The sequence below is a fragment of the Eubalaena glacialis genome, chromosome X (assembly GCF_028564815.1).
Source record: "Eubalaena glacialis isolate mEubGla1 chromosome X, mEubGla1.1.hap2.+ XY, whole genome shotgun sequence".
In the NCBI taxonomy this organism is placed as follows: domain Eukaryota; kingdom Metazoa; phylum Chordata; class Mammalia; order Artiodactyla; family Balaenidae; genus Eubalaena; species Eubalaena glacialis.
Genome location: NC_083736.1, coordinates 115324830 through 115338455, shown reverse-complemented (window position 1 = coordinate 115338455; position 13626 = coordinate 115324830). Strand labels below are relative to the sequence as shown.

The 13626-nt window shown below is 40.6% G+C and overlaps 1 protein-coding gene across 1 annotated transcript; it reads right to left on the bottom strand.

Moving 5' to 3' along the window:
- Positions 1-1917: 1917 nt before the first annotated feature.
- Positions 1918-3642, bottom strand: PRR32 (proline rich 32). The gene is made up of 2 exons (XM_061179316.1): positions 3623-3642; positions 1918-2794 (listed from the first exon to the last, which is right to left on the bottom strand). The coding sequence occupies exons 1-2, from the start codon at positions 3640-3642 to the stop codon at positions 1918-1920; spliced, it is 897 nt and encodes a 298-aa protein (XP_061035299.1).
- Positions 3643-13626: the final 9984 nt, after the last annotated feature.

The following is a 13626-nucleotide window of genomic DNA, read 5'->3' as shown; positions in this document are numbered from 1 at the left end:
CTGAGTGTTTATCGGAGCTACTTCCTTTGAGAAGGAAAACGTATCCTGTTCTGCTGTCACTTACCACACCTTTTGGCAACTCTCCAGAGATGCAGCACTGCCGTTGACACAACAACTTGATTTCTTGTCAAAATATCTTTTAACATCTGGCTCAAAAGATATTTTTGATGACTATAAGCATGCCCAACTCCTCTGTTCATTAAGGCTGAAAATTCAATAAGTGTTTGGTACGCTGGGACTAAGCTACCTCATAGCGAGCAGTTGTCAAATGATTTGCTGAATGCTTCTACTCAACCCACCACGATGAATTGATGGAATTGCGCCAGCTTCAGGACAGAGTGAGGGGAATCTTAGCAAGCTCCATCCAGATGCTCCTTTTATCCAGTGCTCCTCGCACTATCACCTGTAAATTTAGAACAATCTATTCTGAATCAAATGGAGAAAAAGAAACTTCATGGATCCATGTGTCTTTTTTTCCCAGAGTAGTGAAGAACCCACGATTGGTGCTAAAAACACATGAATGGTTTTGCTTATAGGCTAGGTGCCTTTTGGATCTGTAGGTTTTGTCAACCATTAACTGACTGCTTACATCACCTACATCATCAGCTCTGCGCATGAAAAATGCTCATTGGAAGAATCATCCTCTAAAGATATTTCTAATTTAGTGGTTCTTCATAGACAGTGTCGGTGTGTTTTAGGACCACTGTGTGAATGAAGTTGTATAGTGGTCAGAATGGCCATCCTTCCACCCTGCATGCTGTGCCCATATCTTTGTCACTAGAATTTGAAAAAGCTCCCATCTGGGCTTTTGATTATCTCTCAGAGCCATCATGATAATGGGGTGCTGTAGCACTTATGAAGAGTACAAACATAGCAGTGTCAGAGAAAATAATTCCACATGAGTGAAATGTTTTCATTTGCCTTTACAAGTTCTGAGTATATAATACCCTTTGTTTCGAGAATGGGTGAAGGATTCAGCCCGGTTCCATCTTGTCCCCGGACTTCTATTAAGCCAGCCCTATCTATACCATGTACTTAGCAACAGCGAAATGCTGAGAGACAAACACTAGTTGTAGTGTGAAATTCAAATGACTTTTATTTAAATTGAAAACAATACTTAAAACTGCATTTAGAGTCAAAACCCTTTTGTTTATAAAAATTATAAGGAGTATTCCTAGGTAAGGCAAAGTTATTACTAGGTTAACAAGACCAGATTTGACTTTGGACTTTACTCTTTGAACAAACTGTAGAGAATGGAGAAAAAAAAAAGTTATTTACAGAAAACAATATCTACATATGTACTCAGAGGTACAAAGACAAAGCAGTGGTGTAGAACTCTCCCATCTCCCCTGCCCCTTTTCTTTCTCAACTTTTCACCCTGGTTCTGCCTCTAACTGGCTGGGAAATGTTGGCTCTGTTACTCTCACCTCAGTCTCATCTGGCTACTTTTAGTGTTTGGGCATTTTTCTCTATTATCTGGACTTGGGTCTACCTTCTGGACCCTATCTTCATCCACCCATCCTGCACTGAGCAACCCCCACAACCTTAGGTAGGTAGGAATTCCCCACCCCGGACTCTCCAAGTCTAACAAGAACCCAGTGCCTCCTCCCCACGGTCACAGCTGCAAGCCATTGGTAGGGATTCAACTAAGCTACTTACAAAACACTGGCACATTACTGCTTTCATTTCCTTAAAAGTAGAAAACAAAATCCAAGGCTTCAGCTCCCAGAGTGGCATTTTTAAAAATAATTCACAATATTTCAGAGTTTAGAAACTTTATTGAATTTCCAAGTATGTAAGGCACATTAGTGCTAAACAGGCTGCAAGAGGGTAGGGGGTTTCAAATATAAAAACATAAATGAGTAACTTTCACCTCTTTTCCCAACCGTTTTTTTCCCCTCCTTCCTTTTTTTGCCATCAGTTGTTCTCTCTGTTTGAGGATGCAGGAGCCGGCATCCCCCAGGAAGGGAAATTGGCAAAGTAGGAAGGCAGTGGAGGACCAAATATCGGGGGAGGAGCAAAAGCCATAGGCATAGCGAGAAATGGATTGAAACTTGGAGGTCGAGGAGGAATGAAGCAATGAACAGTAGCGCAAGAAGGTAAACCTGGAGTGCTGGACGACAAGGGCATAGGCCTTGGCCAGTTCTCCACAGGGTGCCGCGGGCCTCCCAGTGGGAAAGAAACATGAGCCAACCTTTCCTTGCAGGTCACTCTCGTACTTCCTGGAGGCACCTCCATCATTATCCCTGATCTAAGGGTGGGGATAGGTGGCGGGCCTCTTACTTGAGAGCCCCTGGATGGAAAGAATCCTTGACCCCTTGGCAAAGCCACATATAACCTTGCATTACTGCCACCTCTCTCAGTGCCCCCATTGCTGACCCTCGTCCCCCCCACCATCAGTGCGGGAGGGCCGCCAGAGAATTCCCGGGACACATTAATAGCATCCTGTCCCCTCTGCCTCCGGCCTGCCAGCCCCTCAGAGCTATTTACTTCTGCTGTTGCTAGGGACTCTTCCGCAACAGCAGGTGGTGGCTCATAGGGGGGGTTGAGAGCTCTCGAACCGTCGACAGGAATGCAGGATCCTGTTCTCTCTGAGGGACGTTCCAGTTGCTCTCTTGCCAGATCCGTCAGTACATTGAAGGGAGGTCTCAGGGGGACGCGAGGGAGGCCCCAGGACTCCGCATCATCCTTCTGCATGGAACTCGGACACTGGAGGGGCACGCCGGGGCGCAGCTCCGGGTTCCCGTGCTCATCGGCAGCTACTGCTGTGGGTGAAGGGGCGTGCCCTCCAAGGCTTGCCAAAACAGAAATAAATAGGTTAATAAAAATGAAAATGCGGTGACCAGAAAATATCTGAAATATGTGATTGATCGAATTCTCTGGAATACACGGTGGGAAAAGGGAGAGCCCGATCTCCTCCCAGGTGTAGTCAGCAAACACTTCTTCGATTCACTTGCCCTTCACCAGGCGGCCTCTTTAGCATCAGGCTTTGTGGTTTCCCTTTATGGCTGACCTGTGGCTCCACCCCGTTCCCCATATTCCCACCTCCTCAAGGCAACAAGGCAGCCTAGAAGACTCAGATAGCTTCCTTAAAAGCTGCAGTGCGCAGGCACGCTAGATAAACAGAGGAAACACCAGCTCTTTCAGTCCCAGGAGGATCTATGATCCACTAAACCCATCATTTAGATTCTGGTAGCAGTGCTCTGGAAAGTCTTATGAGGGAAAACATTTTTTTTTTTTTTTTTTCTCCACAGAAGTCGAAGAAAGGTTAGTTATGCTAACAAACACTCCAGTTTGTTTCTCTTTCATGAAGCATCATTCAACATTTACACCAACTTTTGTAAAATTTTCTTTCATTCAACCCATACCACACCCTAGAGTAAGAATTTCCTCATATTTAAACCCCACAATTTAGACTAAGGATTTGCAACTTCAAAATTACATTTAAGACTCCAGTATTCTTAGTACCTGAATTTATGTCCTTCACGCTTTTGTCTGTGATCCCCTTCCGCATCCTTCGCAACCCACCCCTCCCTGTTGTCCGTGTCGCACTCACACAGGAAAACAATTCAAATTGCCTTTTGCCTTCAACTTAAACAGTTGTACACAGTTTTGTACTTACACATTTTCAATACAAGCCATGGAGAAATTTGATCAGCAAAGCCTTCTTGAGGTGATGGAGAAAACCAGCTGAACGCCCACGCCAAGCCAACTCAGTCTGGAGAAATGACTGGTGCTTCTTCTTTAGAGCAGCTTGGCAGGTCGAATGAAGCCAGGGACCAACTGCTTCTTTCTAGATTTGGAGTCCTCTTTATGAGGTTACCAGTTGCTAGGGAAGGGAGGGAGAAAAGGAGCCAGGAGGAGGAGGAGGGGATAAATCTGTGACACTCCTCTGAAGCTAAATGTATGATTCCTTTCTGCACAGTAGTAGATGAACTTAAAGGCATTTGCTACATTAACCCTGTTGCAGTCCAGTTAGAAAGACAAATCATCAAGACGATTTTAGAAGAATCATGGTGGCATGGTCTTTTGTTAAGAGTTATTTCTGAAGTTTTATTTAGAAAAGGTAGTTGTCAAATCTCCTCTTCCAGGGCGGAATTGCAAACATTGAGCAGAGTACCATGCCTAATCTTGTAATTTAAATTTCCAGTTTAGGGAGTGCATACTATTAACTTGGTGGAGAACAGATTTTGGGGGGTTAAATTGCTTTGCAATCTGAGTCTCACTTGTGAAGATGAAACAAGAATAGCACTATAAAAAAAATCCCTCTAAGAATCATATTGGCTTTTACTTTTTAGCCCCTCAATTTGCAATTCTTCCCTTCATCCTACCTTCTAGTTTATTGGCTCAGTATGGTGTATATGTGTGTGTGTGTGTGTGTGTGTGTGTGTGTGTGTGTGTGTGTGTGGATACACATATTTCCCAGAGTAGAGCTCTGGAAACTTCCCTGCAAGTGAGAGGGGAAATAAAAGGCATAGGAGATAACATCAATTTACAAATATTAGCTCAGATTTTGCCTTGTAACTTTTTGCATAAGGCACTTTCTGTTCTTCCAGCCTAAATTTCTTCCCCCTCCCTACCTTAAGCAAGTATACTTCCTCAGCTTTTATTTTCTGCCAACGATCTACAGATTAATTGCTCTGAAATTACAACGGCCATCCCCTGATCTAAGATTACTAATCTTGCTCTAGGATAAGGCCAAAAACTTGGCCCACTTCCTTAAATTCACCTAAGATTTGTGCTGTTCAGACTAGACTTCAAAGACCTTAAAATAACTTTCTTTATTCCCAATATCAGAATATGCTGTATATGCTGTTACATTTCAACATTTCAACAGCCATATATATATATATATATATATTTCAATTTATATGTGGAATGTGTGCGCGCGGGCATGCGTGTGTGCAGTGGGTAGGTACAAGATACTAATGCAAAGGAATGGTCACTGCTGTGAAGCAACAGACTCATAATAGAAATGACCTTTTGGGTCTCTAAGTCCACATCTTCCTGCCAGGGTGCCTTGTCCCTGTCTATACACTATCGGGTTTTCTTTATCTCATTGAAAGATGAAAGCGGCATGTTTCCAAAACTTCTCCCAGAGGAATCTGTCCCCTTGCCTAGCATGGCTCACTGTTAAGAAATATCTTGATTCTCCAGCTTCAGTTTCTATTTTTCTTTAGCTTATTATTTCCTTGTCCTTATGTAAAAGAAAAGTTATTATTAGCAATGTAATTGTGGTAGAGCCTTAAAGCCCTTTTAACACTTGCCGAATCAGAGGGAATAATGAAACTTGGGTTAATGCCTGCTAATAGTTGGTAAGTCATATTTACATAGTTTATATTTGAGAGCTTGCATTTTTTCCTGAATAATGGCAAGGAATCCCCAGGAAACCCTTTTATGACTATCAAACTATTGCAATAATTGGCTGTTTTTAGCTAGAAATGCCTATTTAGTAAAGTATCGCCTTAATTGGATTACGTGAGAGTGAAATGTAATATAGACAGCAAATAGCTGGACAGAGTGACAAAGCCAATGGCACCTTAGAATTTTCCAAAACCATAATAGGTATTATAAATTTATGGATTCTAGCTCAGATCTTGCCTTGCAACTTGTTTGCTTTTGTGCAATGAATGTTTGTTGAATACCTACTGCATGCATTCACTATTTGGTTTAGTGTGGATTATACCACAAAAGTTAAATATGCAACTGGTAGTGACTTCAAGGAATATTCAAACTTTCTGGGGGGAGAGAAAAACATCTATAAAAGAAGAATGCAATAAGAAAGAATAGACACAGACTATTAGCTGTCATTTTCCACAATGGAAATTCAGAAGAAGAAGCTATAATTTTAGGCAAAAGTAGTTGTGAAATATTTCATGTGGGGTTGGGGCTTGAGTTGTGTCTTGAAGGGTGGGTGCAATATTCCATATCAAGAACAGGTATGAAAGGGACTTCCCTGGTGGTCTAGTGGTTGAGAATCCGCCTTCCAATGCAGGGGACGTGGTTCAATCCCTGGTTGGGGAACTAAGATCCCAGATGTTGTGGGGCAACTAAGCCCACGTGCCGCAACTACAGAGCCCATGCTCTCTGGAGCCCGCGCTCCACAACTAGAGAGAAGCCCGTGTGCTGAAACCAAAGATCCCGCGTGCTGCAATTAAGACCCAACTCAGCCAAAAATAAATTTAAAAAAAGAAGAAGAAAAAGAACAGGTATGGAGGTAGGAATGAAGGGGAAAATTTGGAATTTTGTCGTTCAGATTTTTAATCCAAACTGGGCTCATATTTGGCAGAAATAGAAGTTTAAAGAGCCAATTGGACCCTCTAGAGATAGTAAGATCAGCCAGATAACTAGTAAAGTTGTATCCAGCAGGGAATATTTGAAGGCACTCAGATTTTATAGTTAAAGATAAAACTAGAATCATCTCAAAACCTACTTTTTGACACAAAGCTGTTAGCTGCTTCAATTATCCACTGAGCTCTGAAAATGAAGTAATAAAGTGTATACTTTTTGTTGTTGTTTCTTTGAATAACTGTTTTGGGGAGGAAAAAATGGGTAATGGAAGTTGAGGATTTGCCAAAAAGTAGCTTAGCTGTGAAAGTAGCTAAGCTATAAATGCCTTTCATTACCCATGGCCTCTAATTTCATGACACAGCTCCAGATATCACTCTCATATCTCTCAAAAGGTTTTGAGGACTTTATTGAAATGCTAAGTGAGAACCATGCAAAGAGATATATTTACATTTGCCCAGCAATTACGAGGTCATTAAAAATGTGGTTGTACTGCCAAAATGATGTTGTTGGTTGTTTTTCAAAGAAATTTTGCAGATGCGTAAGTACAGGCAAAGTATCATTTAAAATACATCCTTTCTTTTTTGCTAGAAAAAGAATCCAGGAGATAGAGACATAAGGATGATTTTCTCTCTTTCCATCAGGCTAATAAGAAGGTGATGAAGAGATTGTCATGCTGATCTCTGGGGAGACAGTTGTCAAAAGATCTCATCCATTAACTCGCTTTCAAAATGTAATGTAGCTATGCCTGTGGAAAGCTCTCAGTTTAGAATGTCTAAAAGTACCTCTAGAAGATAGACCAGATATTTTTAAGGGTGTGTTGCTATTTAATTCAGTGTATTAAGGAGCATGAGATTAATGAAGGCATGGTACTACCCCAGAATGGGCCAGACAGAAATATTCAGTTGCACAACTATAGGCAGTACTCCTGTCCTCTCTGCCACCAGCTGTCCTGCAAACTCTATGTGGTAAGTGACAAGGGTGAACAGGTGAGAGTGTGGTTATTTCACTACCCGTACTGGCAAAAGCAACTAACAACACATGCCTCACTGTTGGACCTATGTGTATGGAGATCAATAGACTACTATCGCTTTTCTCAAGTTCTTTGCTCCAGACTTTTAAAAAATTGTTTTAAACAGGTAATTTATGGCAATGACTCCAAAACAGATTATTTTCTTATAGAAATCAGAAGCTATCAGAAATTCCTTCAACAGATCACTCTAATTTTTCTTGATCTCCTGAGAGTCAGAACTAGAAATTAAGTAACAGCTGGGCAAGCCAGATGAGAAAAATGAAGTAGGAAAAGGAAACTGAGATTTTTTTTTTTTTTACTACTTACTCTATGCCAGATATTTAATACATTTTTGTCTCATTTAATATTCACAGCAAACTTTTAAGGCCGTTACTATTATTATATCTATTTTATAGATGAAGATAAAGACAGGGAGAAGTTTAAGTAGTTTTTTCCAAGGTCCCACAGCTAGTAAACAGCAGACAATGTTGAGATACAGACAATCTGACATCAGAGCCCGTATTTCTTCCATTCAACCACGTGGCCTCCTGACTATAGTTCTAGGTGAATCACATAGGTGGCTCAGATCAAAACATCTGATCCAGATGTGATCCAGATGTGTACCAGATCCGAGTTTAGTTTATTTAATGCATGTACTCACTGACACTCATCCTAATATAGTTCTGCAATGAAGAAATCATACAAACTGCAATGCATCTCAGAAAGCCTGCCCATGCAGGAACGTAGCAAGTGACTGAAGATTAGGCATTTGGTGGCAGTCCAGCAAGAGGATGAGGACTAAAAGTCCTCTCATGGAGCGAATAGGGTTGGTGACAGAGAAAAGAACTTAGTCATAGGACAGCACTGAGTGATCATTACTAATGAATTAATTTTAATATGTGCTCAGTATGACCAGTATTAAAATTAAATTGATTTTGAGTTTTTGAACTGCAGGTATAGGGTTGCTCAGACTATTTCTATGTCACTAAGGTGGGACTGAGCTTATAATCATGGTTAGCTCATCCATCTTCCAGTATTGGAGCAAGTGGGAGAACATAGAGTTAATCGTGTGTGTGTGTTGGGTGAAGTGGGGGTGGGGAGAGTTGAGTTGTCCAAGTGAGCTATTAATGATAACTCTGGAGAATACCTTTCTGAATTAGGAAAATATATTAATTAAAAAATAAAACAAAATTAATGTATTTTATGTTCACATTGATATATATTATAAATTAAGATATAAACATGGACTAATAAGTAAAATGAGGAAAGTTAATGAAAAAAGTTGTTTTACAGTAGCCCATTAGACCATAAGTTTATAACAATTAGACACACACACACACACACACATGCAAGGGAATTGAAGGCATACTTAATTTCTTGAGCACTAAGTTTAAAAAACAAAAACTATTTTAGATTAGTTTCTTCTTGCTTATAATTAAGACAGTGTAAATTCATGCTGAAAACATTTTATCAAGCTTTATTAAGAATGAATCATATGTGCCAACTTTTGAAGGGCTTTGGTTCTGGAATCAGAGGAACACAGACCTGGGTTCCAATCTCAGCTTTACTACTTACTGGCTTTGTGACCTTGGGCAGGTTGCTTAACTTCTCTGAACCTCATTCTCCTCATTACTGAAGTAGGATTATAGAGAGAATTATATTAAAGCATGTGTGAAAAGTGACTGTTACAAACTAGGTGATTAAAATATAATCCCTTTCCTTGTGCATATTTGACCCAGTTCTCTTATATGTAAAATGGGGATGATGATGCCTCTTACCTATTTCAGGGCTGTTGAGGAAATTAAATATGATAATTGTATGAAATCACTTTGCAATCTGTAAATCACTGTACATATGTTAGGTTAATAAAACCATGGGTTATATTTCAGGGGCAAGAAGATTTGGGGACACATTTTAAATATCACTGTGTAGGTAGCCACCTATTTCGCCTACCCGTAAGGCCGTTCTTCATTTCCTGAATCATTAAGGTGGGGAGGATTAACCACAGTATTAAGAAAAAAACCATGGTGTAAAATGCTTTAAACGTTTCAATTGGTGCTACATAAATCTCACCCATTGTTGTATTTAATGCAGTAGCTGTGTTAGAATAAAGAGTCTGCATTTTTGTATTTGACTATATATTTAATTGGACTTCAGAATCTTGTGTTGCACAGCAGGAATCACTGAAAACCCCTGTGATGATTAGAATGAAAAGCCTTTAAAAAAAAAAAAAACAAGGAGGTTGCTTGGTTTCCTGATAGTGCAGATTTGATTTATTGATTCTCTGAACGATTTGCTACTTTAGAGAAAATATAGGAACCACAGATATAAATAAGTTCATAGGTCACCTGAAATATGCAATAGCCCATATCTCCACTTGCTCTGGTTTGGCCATATGCAGAATGACCCAGTGCCTCTGGAAGGGTTCATCACTTTGGTTCAGATAGTACTATAGAGCTGTTGAAACTTTAATGCCTGGGTGAGATTCCTCCATTATCTTCTAGTAATCTTAGAAGAGACACTTTCCCATTGCCTGGCCCTCCAGAGTCTGATCTTTTCTTCTGATGAATTCTTCCCCTAAATAAACACACTTATCAATTCATGTCTCTAAAAGCTGAAAGTGGAGGATCTGGGGATCTTATTAAAATAGCAGGTTCGCAGGCTCCACCTCTAAGATTCTGATTTAGCTGATCTGTAGTGAAGTACAGTTATCTGCAGTTTAAATCCTTAATGATTCTGATGTGGGGTTCTTTGGATCACAATAGAGAAATACCGACTAGATGGTCTTTTAGCCTTGAAGCCTAGCTTTTTGAGGACGAATCCAGCCTTCAAGTGGATACTCTTATTCTCTAGGTCTAACCAACTGACTACAGGAGCACTAGAACATAAAATCCTTTTGACCATACCCCATGCCTTCAGTTCCTTTTTGTTTCATAAACCTCCAAATACCATGATTAGTTTTGAACAGATGTGTTGAGTTTAGTTCATCTAGAGCAGCAATTCTGAGTGTGGTCTGGGGAAAACTGGGGTCCCCAAGATCCTTTCCAAAAGTCCACAAGGTCAAAATATTTTCGTCATTGTATGAAGGCATTATTTGCTTTTTTCACTCTCATTCTCTCACTAGTGTACAGTGGAGTTTTCCAGAGGCTGCTTGATATGTGATGTCATTGATTTGAGATTAATGAAACCTGTGGTTCTATATCCTGTGTTTTAAAACTTTTTCAGTTTTAATTTCTAATATGGTAATTATTGATAGATATAACCCACCCAAACAAAAACTCTTTGGAGTCCTGAATAATTTTTCAGAGTGTAAAGTGGTCCTAGACCAAAAAGTTTTAGGACTTCTGTCCTATTTAACCAAACATAGTTTTAAAATGTGCATCAGTTAATATAAACTGATGAAGTTGCTACCAAATCTCAAGGAAATCTCAAACCTGATTAAAATATTCAGATTCCTATCTTTTTGCCTCCTCTTATAAATTCTTAAGGTAGAAATGTTAGGTAGTTAGTCAGACATTAGCAGCAAGGAGGTGACAGTGGTGAGAAAGACAAGAAAAGGCAATCAAGTCACACCCAACCATCTGGGGACTCTCCCCTGACCCCACACAGAACAGGCAAAACTATGGTCATGTGGTGGGCAGCATATCCTGATAAAGAGGGGCACAGTAACATGAGGGAACCTCCCTGGGCTGTGCACGCCCAGACCAGAGAGGCGTATAACCTATAATAAACACAAACTCATTATACGATCATTATAATAAAATCTACATGGAGAAGGACGTGCTCTCACTCCCTCTTGCGAGAGCACCGGAATCACAACTAACTGCTGAACAGTCATCGACAGGAAGACGCTGGAACTCACCAAAAAAGATACCCCACATCCAAAGACAAAGGAGAAGCCACAAAGAGATGGTAGGAGGGGCTCAATCACAGTAAAATCAAATCCCATAACTGCTGGGTGGGTGACTCACAAACTGGAGAACACTTATACCACAGAAGTCCACCCACTGGAGTGAAGGTTCTGAGCCCCATGTCAGGCTTCCCAACCTGGGGGTCTGGCAACAGGAGGAGGAATTCCTAGAGAATCAGACTTTGAAGGCTAGTGGGATTTGATTGCAGAACTTTGACAGGACGGAGGAAAACAGACACTCCACTCTTGGAGGGCACACACAAAATAGTGTGTGCATCGGGACCCAGAGGAAGGAGCAGTGACCCCACAGGAGACTGAACCAGACCTACCTGCTAGTGTTGGAGGGTCTCCTGCAGAGGAGGGGGGTGGCTGTGGCTCACCATGGGGACGAGGACACTGGCAGCAGAAGTTCTGGGAGGTGCTCCTTGGCATGGGCCTTCCCAGGGTCCGCAATTAGGCCCACCAAAGAGCTGGGTAGGCTCCAGTGCTGGGTGGCCTCAGGCCAAACAACCAACAGGGTGGGAACCCAGCCCCACCCATCAGCAGACAAGCAGATTAAAGTTTTACTGAGCTCTGCCCACCAGAGCAACAGCCAGCTCTACCCACCACCAGTCCCTCCCATCAGGAAACTTGCACAAGCCTCTTAGATAGCCTCATCCACCAGAGGGCAGACAGCAGAAGCAAGAAGAACTACAATTCTTCAGCCTGTAGAACGAAAACCACATTCACAGAAAGATAGACAAAATGAAAAGGCAGAGGACTATGTACCAGATGAAGGAACAAGATAAAACTCTAGAAAAACAACTAAATGAAGTGGACATAGGCAACCTTCCAGGAAAAGAATTCAGAATAATGATAGTGAAGATGATCCAGGACCTCAGAAAAAGAATGGAGGCAAAGAAGAGAAGATGCAAGAAATGTTTAACAAAGACCTAGAAGAATTAAAGAACAAACACCTAGAAGAATTAAAGAACAAACAAACAGAGATGAACAATACAATAACTGACATGAAAAGTACACTAGAAGGAATCAATAGCAGAATAACTGAGGCAGAAGACTGGATAAGTGACTTGGAAGACAGATTGGTGGAATTCACGGCTGCAGAACAGAATAAGGAAAAAAGAATGAAAAGAAATGAAGACAGCCTAAGAGACCTCTGGGACAGCATTAAACACAACAACATTCTCATTATAGGGGTCCCAGAAGGAGAAGGGAGAGAGAAAGGACCTGAGAAAATATTTGAACAGATTATAGTTGAAAACTTCCCTACCATGGGAAAAGAAATAGCCACCCAAGTGCAGGAAGTGCAGAGAGTCCCATACAGGATAAACCCAAGGAGAAACACACCAAGACACATAGTAATCAAACTGGCAAAAAATTTTAAAAAAGAAAAATTATTGAAAGCAGCAAGGGAAAAATGACAAATAACATACAAGGGAACTCCCATAAGGTTAACTGCTGATTTCTCAGCAGAAACGCTACAAGCCAGAAGGGAGTGGCATGACATATTTAAAGTGATGATAGGGAAGAACCTACAACCAAGATTACTCTACCTGGCAAGGATCTCATTCAGATTCGATGGAGAAATCAAAAACTTTACAGACAAGCAAAAGCTAAGAGAATTCCAGACCACAAAACCAGCTCTACAACAAATGCTAAAGGAACTTCTCTAAGTGGGAAACACAAGAGAAGACAAGGAACTACAAAAACAAACCCATAACAATTAAGAAAATGGTAATAGGAACATACATATCGATAATTACCTTTAACGTGAATGGATTAAATGCTTCAACAAAAAGACACAGGCTTGCTGAATGGATACAAAAACAAGACCCATATATATGCTGTCTACAAGAGACCCACTTCAGACCTAGGGACACATACAGACTGAAAGTGAGGGGATGGAAAAAGATATTCCATGCAAATGGAAATCAAAAGAAAGCTGGAGTAACAATACTCATATCAGATAAAATAGACTTTAAAATAAAGAATGTTACAAGTGACAAGGATGGATGCTACATAATGATCAAGGGATCAATCCAAGAAGAAGATATAACAATTATAAATATATATGCACCCAACATAAGAGCACCTCAATACATAAGGCAACTGCTAACAGCTATAAAAGAGGAAATCAAGGGTAAAACAATAATAGTGGGAGACTTTAGCACCTCACTTACACCAATCGACAGATCATCCAAACAGAAAATTAATAAGGAAACACAAGCGTTAAATGACACAATAGACCAGATAGATTTAATTGATATTTATAGGACATTCCCTCCAAAAACAGCTGATTACACTTTGTTCTCAAGTGTGCATGGAACATTCTCCAGGATAGATGACATCTTGGGTCACAAATCAAGCCTCAGTAAATTTAAGAAAACTGAAATCATATCAAGCATCTTTTCTGACC